Source organism: Arvicola amphibius, chromosome 3, assembly GCF_903992535.2.
Source record: "Arvicola amphibius chromosome 3, mArvAmp1.2, whole genome shotgun sequence".
NCBI classification, from domain to species: Eukaryota; Metazoa; Chordata; class Mammalia; order Rodentia; family Cricetidae; genus Arvicola; species Arvicola amphibius.
Window position 1 is genome coordinate 164884064 of NC_052049.1, and position 14175 is coordinate 164898238.

The 14175-nt window shown below is 44.2% G+C and overlaps 1 protein-coding gene across 1 annotated transcript; it reads right to left on the minus strand.

Annotated features, from left to right (window-relative positions):
- Positions 1–14: 14 nt before the first annotated feature.
- On the minus strand, positions 15–13836 carry Mrps22 (mitochondrial ribosomal protein S22). The gene is made up of 8 exons (XM_038321756.2): positions 13649–13836; positions 10928–11091; positions 10015–10179; positions 6317–6460; positions 5758–5841; positions 4049–4194; positions 1299–1407; positions 15–135 (listed from the first exon to the last, which is right to left on the minus strand). The coding sequence occupies exons 1-8, from the start codon at positions 13818–13820 to the stop codon at positions 40–42; spliced, it is 1080 nt and encodes a 359-aa protein (XP_038177684.1). The 5' UTR covers positions 13821–13836; the 3' UTR covers positions 15–39.
- Positions 13837–14175: the final 339 nt, after the last annotated feature.

Consider the following 14175-nt stretch of genomic DNA (forward strand, 5'->3'; position numbering starts at 1 on the left):
TTAAAAGGCAGAAACAAATTACAGTATTTTTAATTGTTCTCAGGACGCTGCGGAATGGCCGATGACTATTTCTTGGTAAGTTTGGAGTGCTAATTCTATATATGCTCCTCTCTCTGCTTCTGTTTGTGCGAAGACCTATTGAAATTAAAAAAAAAAAGTTCTAGAGCAACAGGATACCAAGTGCATATCAGTTTTAAGACATCATTAACATTTCTGCAGTGGGAACACCATTCCCAATAAGGGAATTATCTCCCTGAACAGAAACAATAAGTTTATGTAGACAGAAGTACTGTATCCAATAACTGCAGCAATACTAATTCTAAACCCCAGAACAGCTTTCATCTTTATTAAGATTAAGACCCTGACATTGCACCTTCTGCTAGATCAAAATGAAAACCATTACATTCAATAGAAACCTAGAGAGCAAAGATGACAAAGAACATTTTTGTAATGAAAAGCTAGCTTTTTTTTTTTTTTAAAGTTTTCTCCAAAAGAATACTGCTTTCTGCTGGGCAGTAGTGGTACACACCTTTAATCCCAGCACTCAGGAGGCAGAGGCAGGTGAATCTCTGTGAGTTCAAGGAGGCTTGGGCTACAAGAGCTAGTTCCAGGACAGGCCCCAAACCTACAGAGAAACCCTGTGTTGAAAACCCCTTACCCCCTCAAAAACACTGCTTTCCCTGGCTTAGCACAGAAAGTCAGGGTGAGTACCAGTTTTTATGCTCTTCTTATAGGCATCCCATGTCACCTCTGTCCTTAGGAAGCCTATCTGCTTTTGTAATATGCAAAACCGAAATGGCAAATCTTAGGTGACCCTCCCTTCCCAAATGAATATACCCTTTCAACGTAGCAATGAGGATAAATCTGGGGAGTCCATGGTTTGAGAGGTGTGCAATTGGAAAATGATCATACAACCTAGGCTTCCTGGCACCTGCCCTTTTCCAGCCGTGATGAGAATGTGCCTATGCCTACACTAAGGGGAGGCTGCTTGGTACCTGCGGGGACTTGACTACCTTCAGTGCAGCATGGACTCCAATGCTCCAAAGAACATGCTGTTCCCACTATCTGAACCTCTCAACTATAGCTGCCAGCATGCCTACCACACCATCTAGAGTGTTGCACGATTCCCCAAATGCCCCCCATCCAGGTAGAAGAAATACAGGGCTTATAGTCACATTAATGTTTTCAAGACCCAAAATGTTCCATAGTCAGTCACAACTGTGTATTATTAAATATGACCCATTTCTGGATCTTTCCTGACTTGATCATCACCACAAAACTGACAAAAAGGACTCTACCTTAATTAAATCCACTCCCTTAGCAGCCTGCTCTTTGGCCCCTTGAGCTGACTGGCCATCTGGATGGAGCATGTGATACAGCTGGACCAGGCTGGTGGCATCATCAATCCTGAGAATGAAAGAACTTAATATTACCAAAGGGTTTTTGCAGTGTTTGCCAACTCCAAACTAAATTACATTTCAGACTTCACTCTGGTAAAGGAAAGGGTAGTTCTGTAATTCCAAAAGTATTTGAAGGAGCCAGAGGGATGGCTCAGCGAGTAAGGTACTTGTTGCACAAAACCAAGTCCACAAAGCTATCCTCTGACCTAGGAGGCAGGTAAGGCAAGAGGCAATACAGGAAGTGCCCACTCTATGAAAATTTGGGAGACGGAACATCCCTTCCCACAGAAACAGCATTCATTCCTAGTGGTAGAGGATTTCCAGGCCGGCCCACTTAGGCAACATGAAACAGGTTGATCCTACTCAGGCTACAAATTCTGCTTTATACGTTTGAGGTTATTTCTAGACAATGTATCAACATGAAGATTCTCTTAGCTGTCCACAAAACTAACAGTCACAATCTTCCCATAGTGCACACTTTCTGTCCACATGCACCCCAAAGCTGAAGGTTGGGAGGACATAAAAATATCCCCAAGTGTTCACATTTTGACACTGTTGTGTGCATGTAGCCCCTGGCTTCCAGGTGGGGAGGTAGGGCTGAGGCCATCATAATTCACTGCTATGCCAAAGCTGTCCTCTTTGACCAGTCCCACTATCTAAATACCTGAGCTGAGAGACACAGTAGGAGTACAGAATGCCTGAAACCACATCGCCTAGAGATGCTCTGGGCTCCTCCCAGTCACTGAAAAGGCTGTCTCTCAAGAAAGGAAACAGCTCTGCTCATACTGAACAAGCTTTTCTGAGGCAAAAAAGTTGAAATGGCCATTAACTATTTATTAAGCTTACTATAATCAGTTCAATAAAAGTAGCAACAAAATGTCTCTCCCCAATAAGTAGAAAACATTTACAACTTGGGCATGCTGGCTCTACGGGTTCTTTCCACATGTCAAAATTAATGCATGTCAAGTCAATGCTCAAGTTAATGCCTGCCTGTGCCTGTCTCAATAATTTAAATGCAGCTTTCCGAACTCTCTACATGTACTAAACTTTCAAGAATAACTTAAAAGAGGGTTCAGAATTCTAGGTTCTGGATTGGTGGCTTGGTCTCTGTCCAGTGAAGAGTGCACCCTCTACTGTCCAGCCTGGGCTCTGCAGTCAGTTCACTGTCCAGAATCTTTAGGTAGAAAGCTGCCCGCCCGCAGGCCTGGAAAACTGCAGCTGTAACTCTTACACGATAAGGAGTAAGAGGAGAATACCACATACTACTACATACCTTAGCTTCAACATCTAAACTACGCTGTCATTATACTAAGTTCAGGATGTCTGCATTTGAGAAGCTTGAGACAGTTCATAGGCCATGTAAACCAGAAAGTACTGATCATCCCCAACTAAGCCAGCTGGTGGGGAATGAGGGAGTACTGCTGCCTTCTGAATTGAATCACACTGTATGTGCTGATGAAGCGAGCTAGCCAGGAAATAATTAGAAAAGTTGTCCTGATGAGAAGCAATGCTGCATCTTAGGCAACACAAGTGTAACCTTTGTGTGTGATGTTCAAGTTCAAGTAAGATACTTCTACAGTCTGAGGAGGGATTGACTACCGACACCTCCTTATTCAATCTTAGGGTTTTGTGGAAAGTTTTCTCACAGTAGCCATGCTGGCTTCTTTCCCTGTGGTTTTAGATTGTTTTCACTTCATGTGCAAAGCTATTTTCTTTCCAGTTTTATTTCAAATAGCATATAAATTTCATATTTATTTCAAATAGACCTCCAAAATACAAAGATTAGTTCCTAACCACAGCAATAAACAAGTCATATAACCTTTTAAGTTTACCAGTGTAGTTATTTTTACACTATACTACATATATAGTATGTATATATATATAATATAGTCGATTAACTGTATACTATTTGAAATATTTTTTACAAAATAATAATCTTTTAAAAAATATCAAGAAACTTGGTCAACCTAAGGTACCATCGACTTGTTTTTGTTTTTAGAGAGGGTCTGACTAAGTAGACCAGTCTGCCCTCAAACTCAGAAAGCCTCGCACTTCTGCACCCATGAACACCCCCCAGGGCGACCTCAATGTGTCAATATGTGCACTACCTACACAGCACAGTATGATGAACTACGTTTGTGTTATTCTCAGCTAGAAACGTGGAAGCATGTCAACTTGATGCTAAAAATACAACATTTCCTTCACACTACTTGAAAATAACCTTTCTGAAACCTTAGAGGCCTCTCAACAGCATGGGCTATTTAAAAAAAAATGTTATTTTTATAAGTTAAACATGCTCTCCTAGAAGCCCTATGGGTAGGGTAGTTCTGCCAGAATATAAGCACCCAAGAGATCTTGCATCTACTTCTTTACAATTCCCATGTAATGTCTTTGAGTGCCTGAAAAACCCACCAATACCCAGGAACACTGGCAAGGAAGGGTAAAAACTCAGTCTATATTAAGATCCAAAGTCACATATTTTCTCTAACAATCTAGATGATTATATAACAAAAGCAACACCTAGAAAAGCGCATCTAAACGGAGATAAGTGCAAACTTCCATTTATCACTGGACAACACTGCCACTGGAAAACACTGATTTACTGTTGGACAATAAACAATTGTTTTAATTATTCAGATCATACTTACAAGTCTCTCTGGATCTGATCAATGAGCAAACCATCAATCTTTTTTTTATTTACAAAATACCAAGCCATGCCACCAAAGTGTCTTGTGGAACGCAGAAGCTCATATTTTCCATGTCTGTCTATATCTTCATAGGTCTGGTGATGAACCTATCCACAGAAAAGGCAGTGTCACATGGTTCAGACCAACTAGCAGGAATCCTGGCACAAGTCAGTGCAACCAGGTCTACCTGCAGGCTGCACACTGCCTTTCCAGCCTCAACTCAGTCAAGTGCTTGTCCACAGTGCAGGACCTGAGTATGATCCCCAGAGACCTCATAAAAACTCTACGTGGTAGGCACAGTTGTATTCCCAGTGAGGGCAAGATGGGTCCCTGGAAGCTCAATGGCCAGCTAGTCTAGCCAACCAAGCCAAGTTCCAGGTCCATGAGAGACCCCATCTCAAAACAGAACACAAAGAACCCAAGGTTGTCCTCCTGTCTGAATACAGGAAGAGATTTGTCTACATGACAGCAAATCTGTGTCTTCCCTACTACAGAATGTAGCAACCTAGAGCAAATAACAGCAAACACTCAAATGCTTTGTCAGCTACTCTTGAGCAGCCAATCTTAAGTAAGCACCAATATGATATATTATGACCACTAATAATGACCAAAATCTCTTGATCTCTGGGAAGAAAGCAGGATTTTTTAACTGCTCTTTCCCCTTATCACAACCCTTCTACCTACCAGCTCACCCATGCCATCCAGTTTTCCTTCCAGACAAATCTTCCTGAGGACATTTCTGTCCAACACGGGTGTGTGTGTGTATGTGTGTGTTCTTGTAAGTATACAGGCCAACAAGGTCCCCAGGGTTTCCCAGTCTCTGCCCACTCCAACAGGAGTTACAGACTGCCTGGATTTTACGTGGGTGCTGGGAATCTGAAGCTCACACAGCACTTTACACAGTCCTGTTCGAAAGGGTTAGAACTTCTTGATGAAGACCATGTTCCTCACCTAGTGCTGGGGTCACATGTGATACAGCCCATCTACTTTGAACCACCCCCCTGCAAATGTGCTATGCGTACATACAAACTAGATGTTTGGCCATATCTCAAGCTTACTTGGTTATTTTCTACCTACTGCTTAGTCTGTCTTCTCTGAAACAGCTCTATTCACCACACACCCCTCACTCACACCGCTCCTTGCCGTTCTAGAGCCCTTTTCAAGACCCCTATGAAGCCTTTCCTGAGAGCACTCTTAACATCTAACATTTCAGACTGGAAGCGGCAGTAATCTGCATACTGTCTCGTCCCAGCACATCACTGATGGAGTGCAGGCCTAGTTCCTGGCGTCAGCTCTGCTGCCCACAAAACCAAGTTCTAATGAACACATCCTCACTAAGCTGTACTTTACACACAGTACCGTATACACTGCACTTTGACAAATTTTAGTGGGTAACTGTTCCTATAAGATGAATAGAAAAAAGGCTTTGTCATCATCTGAGTCCTAAACCAACCATAACAGCAGTGCAACTCAGAGCAAGCTATTTCACTCTCTAAGCCCGACTTCTTTATTCTTAAAGGTGACTGAAAGCATAAAACATGTACCTCAATCAGTAAGTTTCCAGGTAATTCCCTTTCCTATAATCTTCATCAAAGCCAGTAGCCGAAATCAAGTGTTACTTCACATAACCATATTTAAATCCCACTTTGGAAACTATTAAATACACTTACCTTGATATACTCAGTGGAATCTGGCTCAAACTGGGCAACACAGAGATTGAGGACATCAGCATGGCGGTCTTGGCTGTACATGGTCTAAAACCACAAAGCAAAATGACAATCAGAGGAGAACATAAAAGTTTACCATCTGTCCCGACACCTTGTCAGGCCTATCCAATATAGAGGCCACCTATATGCCTATCAAAAGCATATAGGGAGCTGGATATGGTGGCACAAGGTTTTAATCCCAGTATTTGGGAGGTAGAGGCAGAAGGATCTTTGTGAATTTGAGGCCAGCCTGGTTCATACAGTGAGTTCCAGAACAGTCAAAGCTATATAGACCGTGACTCAAAAAAACCAAAATAAATACATTTTAAAAAGCATACAGAAACAGCACAAGCTTTGTAAATGCCACACTTGGATTCAAATCCCAACTAAATTAACTGTACGAGAGCCCCCATCAAGTTACTATTACATTAGTACCCGTGTTCACCATAATGAAATGCCAGCAGCCCCAGGGCCCACTGCTTCAACAAACAAATGACCATCATGGAAATGGAATTCACCATACCTTAAGGTTTTCATCTTTGAAAATTATTGGTGGCAAAACTCTACGACCTTCTTTCGGGAAATAAATTTGTATCACCCGGTCCCGTTCTTCCCAAGAAGCTTTGCGTAGTGTGCCACTTGGTTCTCGAACAACAATAAAACGTTCCTGAAAAAGAAAGTAGTCAAGTATGATTTATGAAGACTTCCGCTCAGGTCTTGTGACAGCTAATACTACCAACTTGGCAGGAATTAAAATCACCTTGGAGACAAGCTGTAGGGGTGCCTGTGAGGCATTATGTAGATTGAGATAGGAAGCCCCATCCTAACGTGGGCAGCTGGGTCCTGGACTGCACAGCACTCATCCCTCTGCTTCCTGACTGTGGATGCAATGTGACCAGAAGTTGGCCCACAGATAAAGACAAAGCTAAACCCTGCCTTCTAACCATAAACACGTATGACCAGAATAAGAAATGTGGGATCACTTCCTAACCTCAGCGTTTGGCAGCACTAGAATGTATTCTGTGGGCCCAACTACAAATCACCCTCATCCTGGAGGGCTGCTCTATAAAAAGCTGCTGTATTTAGACAATAGATCTCTCTTTTAAATTGGCAATTGGGAACGAAATGGAAGCAATGATATCTGAAAAGTATTGGCAAAACTTCCTGTGGTTTTACTAAAAAGTGGAAAATCCAATGGGAAGTTGGTGATTTTTACATTGCTGAAAAACAGCTAAGGCAGTGGTGGCACAAAACTTCAATCCCAGCACTTGGGAGGCGGGGGATCTCTGAGCTAAGGGGCCAATCAGTTTATAGTTAATGTAGACCTCTGGGATTTCTTTGGGACTTAACAATTGCGGGAACCGGGCAGGACAAGGACTAGGCAGGAAAGAAACCCCTCGACAACACAGAGTCTTTATAAATGCCAACACTTTAAAAGTTCAGTCTCGAGCTGGAGAGGTGGCTCTGTGGTTAAGAGTCTTAGCTACTCTTCCAGAGGACCTGGGTTTGATTCCAAGCATCACACAGCAGCTCACAACTGTCAATAACTCCAGTTCTAATGGGCCCTGTAATACACTGCACACATGTAGTGCACAGACATCCATGCAAGCATAAAATATAAAATAAAAGATCAGTCTCTAAAAATCCAAAGTGAAACTTCAAAATCTCTTTTAAAAATTCGCCCCTTAACTGTGGACTCCTGTAAAAAAATAAATGTTTTTTTACTTCGAGAGGAAAGAACCAGGGCACAATCACAATCTGAACATAGAAAAACCAAACTCCACTGCGTAAATAACTCAGTGTCCAATGCCTGGGATCCACTCAATGATCTGGGCTCCCCTGAAGGACCTGGATCACTTCTCTGGTTCTACTCTCTGTACCCCACATAGATGGTCTCTTAAGAGCAGGACAGCTCCACTCCAGTCACTGCTGTTCTTGGCTGTCATCCCATGATACTGGCATCTCCAAAATGCTGGGTCCCTTGCTATATTTGAACTGCACTTTGTGCTGAAGAAAACACTTCCCTGAAGAGTTCACCTCAGGGATGCTGCTCGCTCCCTAACCACTGCTTTCTCAGCTCTAGCTGAGCAGCATGAATTGCCCCAGTAAAGCAAAGTGGTGCTGTTCTCTTGTTAATCATGACTGATCTTCAGCCCCAGCTGACCAGAACCACAGAGTCTTAACTCAAAATATGCAATGGCCTCCATAGAGTCTTTACATGACACTCAAACCTCAAGCCAGGCCACAGCAGTCTGCATAGCTATCAACATTCTTATCTTCCAAGCTCCCACAGAACAGCCCACTGAACTCTCAACACTAACTGGCTAACCCAAAGTTCCAAAGACCTTCTCTGATCCTCCCCAAAACATTGTCAGGTCTGTCATAGCAATACCCCACAATCCTGATACCAATTTCTGTCTTAGTTAGGATTTCGAATGCTGTGGTAAACACCATGACCAAAAGCAAGTTGAGAAGAAAGGGGTTTATGTGGCTCCCACTTTCTCCTCACAGTTCATTATCATGGGAAGCCAAGGCAAGAATTCCAAAGGGTGGGAACCTGGAGGCAGGAGCTGATGCAGAGTCATGGAGGGGTGCTGCTTACTGGCTTGCTCAGCCTGCTTTCTTATAGAATAAGACTACCAGCCCAGGGATGGAACCACCCACACTGGGCTGGACCTCCCCGATTAATTACTTATTAGAGAAAATGCTCTACAGGCTTGCCTACAGGCAGCTCATATGAAACCATTTTCTCAGCTGAAGCTCCCTCCTCTCATGACTCTAGTGTGCCACACTGACATGAGAACTAGTTGGCACAGTGTCTATTGCAGTTACAGTGGCCTGGGGAGAAGGAGATGCCACTTTCTTCAGTGCTGGACACGGAGACCCTCTCACTCAAGCTCATGCAAGCAGCCCCGATGATGTCAGCAGATCACAAACACAAGCCAGAGAAAAGTAAAGCGACTCCTTGAGGTGAAGAAGGATTTAAACAGGAATGAGCATAAGAGAGGAGTCTAAAGACTGAAAATGACCAAAAACGCATTATACACATGTATGATGCTGTTAAGGAATATTCTTAAAATTAAAGAAAAAAGAAGGGTGCCATGACCTCTCCCCTCCACACATACACACGAGAAAACACCAAACAATCCTCTCCTTAGGTTTCAGCAGGAAATCAGTACAGCCTAGGGAAAAAGAACGTCTTACGGTTTCGGCCACTGCTGTCTGCCTGGCCACACTCGCCTTGCTGTGTCTTAGCACACGTGCCTCAGGTTTCTATTGCTGTGATAAAACACTGTGACCAGAACAACCTGGGAAAGAAAGGCTTGATTCCATCTTACAACCTTAAGGTCACAAACATCACTGAAGGCAGTAAGGGAAGAACCTGGAAGAGGACCTGAAACTGAGGCCAGCACGGAGCACGTCTTATGGTATTGCTCCTCATGGCTTGCTCAGCCTGCTTGCTTATAGCACCTAGGGCCACTGGCCCAGGGGTGCCACCACCCACAATGAGCTATGTCCCCTACATCAATCAAGAAAAGGCTAGTGTGGGAGGTCCTTCTGCCTATGTGTTGCTTTTATTGGTTAATAAATAAAGAACTGCTTTGAGCTTATGGCGAGGAAGAACAGAACTAGGCAGGAAAACTAAACAAAATGCTGGGAGGAAGAAGGCAGAGTCAGGGAGAAGCCATGGAGCCACCGGAGAAAGACGCTGGAAATTTTACCCGATGTGGCACAACCTTGTGGTGATATGCAGATTAACAGAAATGGGTTAAATTAATATGTAAGAGCTAGCCAATAAGAAGCTAGAGCTAATGGGCCAAGTAGTGATTTAATTAATAAAGTTTTTGTGTGATAATTTCGGGGCTAAGTGGCCAGGAACAAACAAGCGGCCCCTCCTCCAACAAAAGGCACCATGGATTTGCCCACAGGTCAATCTGATGGGACATTTTCTCAGTTTAGACTCCCTCTTCCCAAATGACTCTAGCTTGGGTCCAGTTGACAAACTAGCCAGCACAGGGCTCTGGTATCAGTCTGAAATGCACTAAGTCTGCAGTATGTAAAGAAATGATAACACCATGATGTGGAATTGCCAGCATTTCCTGCCTCTTCAGAGGCCCTCTGTTTTTGAATTTCAGAGAGAGGGATGTCACATCATCTGAGCCTCAGACCCATCTCCACATGGCATTTCAAAGATTATTCTGCAATCTAGCATATACTCACCCGATGTGGTATGTTATATGATATATCAGTAAACACGTATTTGTTTGTTTCTGTTCCTTCCAAAATCTTATCCTCAGCTAAGACGTCATTTATTGGCGTTCGTTCTTCCAGAACTGGTGGCATCTTTAACCGTACTTTAGCTGCTTCAACTGCCAGTCTAGTAGCCTAAGGAAACAAAACATCTCTGAAGGAAAGGTACAGTGTCCAAAGGGATCACCTGATAAAAACAGGCACTCATCAAAGATGCTGATGACTACAAAGAAAAGAAGCTGCAGCCGTGAACCCGTGAGGGAAAACTCAGACTTAAAACAAAGAAAACAAAGAAAATCAAACTACTGGCTTCACTCAACAACCCACACCTACAGGAGTCTGGTGCCATTATTAGCATCTCTGTTTGACAGAAAACAAGAATTACACAGAAGAGTAAGCACTAGGAGCTGCAGCACTGGTGTTGAACTGAGCTCCAAAGCCTCCACTCTCAGCCAGGGACTACACTACGTTATGCCACATTATTTCCACTGGTGCCCTTTGCAAGGAGAAAAGCAAAGTGTCACTCTTCTTCCAACACGCTACTGGGTAGTGACGTCACTGTTGAGTGGGAGGAAGCATCGCTGTCTCATATATTCCAGAGGACCCAGACTTTTAATGTCACCAAACCTTCAGCTCCACGGCAACTCATAGCAGAAGTTCCCCCAGGAAGGGAGCTGGAGCAGGCAAGATGAACGATGAGCAGGCTGGTTTGGGGCAGGGAGGAGTTCAGCCTGGACACCTGCTCAATTGTGGTCACACCCCTTCTCCTCTCTGCCTCCCTACTCACATCCCTTTCCCCTCACCCACACAGGACCAGCACTGAGCATCTGCAGGGAACTCTGTGAGTCACAGGGACTCTGTCAATACTCCGGGGTGGACATACCTCTTCCAGCTGAGCCTGGGTCATTAACTTATAGGTGGGTGGCTTCAGTGGCTGTACAGCAGGCTTAAAAGTCTTCTTCAAGTCCAGGCCTGTCATCTTGGTGAGGATACTCTGGACTTCCTCATCCATAAATGTAGGTTTCTTGACTTCTGAGCTACCAGAGTCTGTTAAAATAGATTTCAGTAATAAGAAGCTGACAACGGCAAGCCAAGACATGTAAGCGGGAAAGTTAACAGTAAAAACCATTTGTACAGAATACACCTCAGAATTACGTGATGCTAATAGCTATGAGATTCTCTCATTTATTCAAAATGCACTTAAAATTTCCTGAACATCCACCACAACAAGCAAACACTCTGCCAAGAGGATGCTGGAAAATGAAGATGACAAGAACTGTTACCGTTCAGACTCCCACTACTTTTTTTTTTTTTTTTTTTTTTGGGTATTTTGGAGACGGTGCAAAAAGAACCCAGGACCTGGCACACAGCACACAGCTACACTTCAGCCCTCAGATCCGCTTCCTAGAAGCCAGACATAGCACGCCCATGAAACAGATCCTAACACTCCAATTTTATGGATGAGGGTGCCAATGCTTAACCAAAGCTATTAAGCTTAACCAAAGCTATTAAGAACGGAGGAAGGACTAAGCAGGGTCACTGGCCCTGGAGCCTCAATCACTTCCAATCTTAAGCTCAGCTTTGGCTCATGCAGTTTCCCTCATCCTTGGTCTCTCTACATCTTCTATTTCCACCGGGAAAAGGGGCCATCTGTTCCTAGGCTCCTCTTTGCTGTTAGGCCTACAGATGCTGGTGTCTTGTAGGATCCTAATCAATTTCCTTTTCTCCCTGTTCATATTCTTACTGGGTGCATTCCTAGCTTCCTATGGCTTTAATTACATCCATCCGCTGGGGACTCTAAAACCCCAAGCTCTAGCCAAGATCCTCTACATCCACTACCCAATGGACATCTCATCTCTACTTCGATACTGCCAAACCATAACCCCTGCCCCCTGCTTTTTCTGGTCTCATACCTGCTTTCCCTACTGCTCCCTATCACAGCACCATCCACTGGGTGACTCTGTCCAAAATCTTAAAATTATTCCTGATTTCTTCCACACCCACCACATCCAGCCAAGAAAGCAATTAAAACGACAGGAGTGGTTATTACTAACATGTATGAGTGGTTATTACTACGCAGTACTTACTGAGCTAAATATATACCATACTTGGCAAAATCAACGCTCACAGTAATCCTGTCAAGTAATATTGCAATGATCCTTTTTTTACAAAATTGAACATGAATACAGCATTTTAGTTGACTGTCTCTTTTTAGCTCTATTTCCCACTGCCATTACTACGGCCAAGGCCATTCTTATCCCTCACCTTGGCTTTCCTGCCTCTTCTCTGACTCACTACAAACCGTTCCTACAAAGAGATTACTTGAGAGTAACCTGCCAAAATGAAGTCAGGATGACACTCTTGTTTAAAACTCAAGTGACTGTTTGGCTGTGTTCCCCACTAGGAAATTTATTCTGTTTTAGGGTTCCTATTGCTGTGATAAACGCCATGACCTGAAGCAAGTGGAGAAGAAAAAGGTTTATTTGGCTTATGCCTCATCAACACTGTTCATCATGGAAGGAAATCCGGACAGAAACTCCAGGGCAGGACCTAATGCAGAGCCACAGAGGGGTACTTACTGGCTTGCTCAGTCTGCTTTCCTATAGAACCCAGGTCCACCAGCTTAGGAATGGCACCACCCACATGGGCTGGGCCCTCCCCCATCAATCACTAAGAAAATGCCTTACAACTGAATCTTACTGAGGCAGTTTTTCAATTAAGGTTCCCTCCTTTCAGATTAGCTCTAGCTGATATTAAGATTCCATAAAACTAGCCAGCACATTCTCTGGAGACAGAAATCCCGTTGTATTCTCATGAGCACCCGCGAGCTCTTAGGAGTGTCCCGTAACAACAGGTGCTCAGCACCACACCCTCTCCAGACAATCTCGCCTGCACAACCTAGTTTTCATTTTTACTCTAAAGCTCTTCAGTTCTTTCCTAGCTGTATACTGAAGCTGGAATAACAAACGCAAATTTAATACAAAACAAACACAATTCTGCCTTCTTTGCCATTTTTATTTTCATTTTACCTACTCACCAATCCCAATTCAACAAACAAACAAACCCTGTTTCTACTATTAATATTCTCCAGCTTGGCACTAGTCTCCATCCAACTGCTTACGATCGACACCTGCTCAGGTTCTCTCAATTCTAACTCCAAAATTGGCTCCCCCAAAATACCTACGTTCACTTTCTTCTCTGTACTTCTGTTTACTGTGCGGTCCCCTCCGTTAAAAATTATTTTCACCTTTTAGCATGGTTAGCCAGATGGCAGCCGCTCTGGCTCTATTTTCCTTGAACCCATCCCTGTGTATCCTACCTAGTTTGAAAGTCCCTAAGGTGCGCGCCCGATGCAGCCGGGATCACCGTGCGGTCAATCGCCACTCGGCTAGGAGAGAACCCACGTCCCAACCATGTCGTGCTTTGCAACGAGCGCATCGCAAGCACAATTGGCTGAGTGAATGAATGAACAAAGGAGGGTTCAGAAAAGCTCTGCAAGGACGACGGAAGACGAATGAGTCTAAGAAGCCGGGGCGCAGTTTTCTCCTGCTAGAGCAAGCTCTAGGTCTCTCAGGCGCGCGGCGGAGCTCCAGCGGTCACTCACCTGCTTCGGAGCTGAGTAGGCGGCATGGCTGCCCCACCTCGAAGGGCTGGGGCCGCGTCGCGAGCAGAGCATCGGGGTGGCGCTGGGCTGCGGCTCGAGGGCAGACCCGCTGTGCTCGCCGAGAGCCCAACTGGAACTTCCACAACCTCAATGGAGTTCTGAGAGCAGCCATGATTACCCGCCGCACCTTGCGCCGGAATCGACTAGATCAACTTCCGGTTCTCGAGCCTTGTATAGCCTGCTGGGAAGTGTAGTCTAGGTGACGCCAAACAGCCTCGGAAGCGTTTTGTTATTGTTGTTTGTTTTTTGTTTGCTTTTAAACTGATTAAACCTTGGGCTTACACATGTATGTGTGTGCGCTCGCATGTGTGTGTGTGACTACAAGTGTGTGCATGCTATGGCATGTTTGTGGCTGTCAGAGGACAACCTCGGTGTCAGTTGCCACTTTCCACCTTGATTGAAATACAGTCTCTTGTTATTTGAGGCTGAGTATACCAGGCAAGCTGGTCCACATGTTTCTAGGGATT

Bases quoted from the DNA above. Each gene is read 5' to 3' on its own strand.
- Mrps22 (XM_038321756.2), bottom strand. From the start codon at position 13,820: ATGGCTGCTCTCAGAACTCCATTGAGGTTGTGGAAGTTCCAGTTGGGC. The intron at 5,842-6,316 runs GTATGGTGAATT...TTGTGGTTTTAG, and splicing joins TCAAAGATGAAAACCTTAAG to ACCATGTACAGCCAAGACCG. The intron at 1,408-4,048 runs GTAAGTATGATC...TTTCATTCTCAG, and splicing joins GATCAGATCCAGAGAGACTT to GATTGATGATGCCACCAGCC.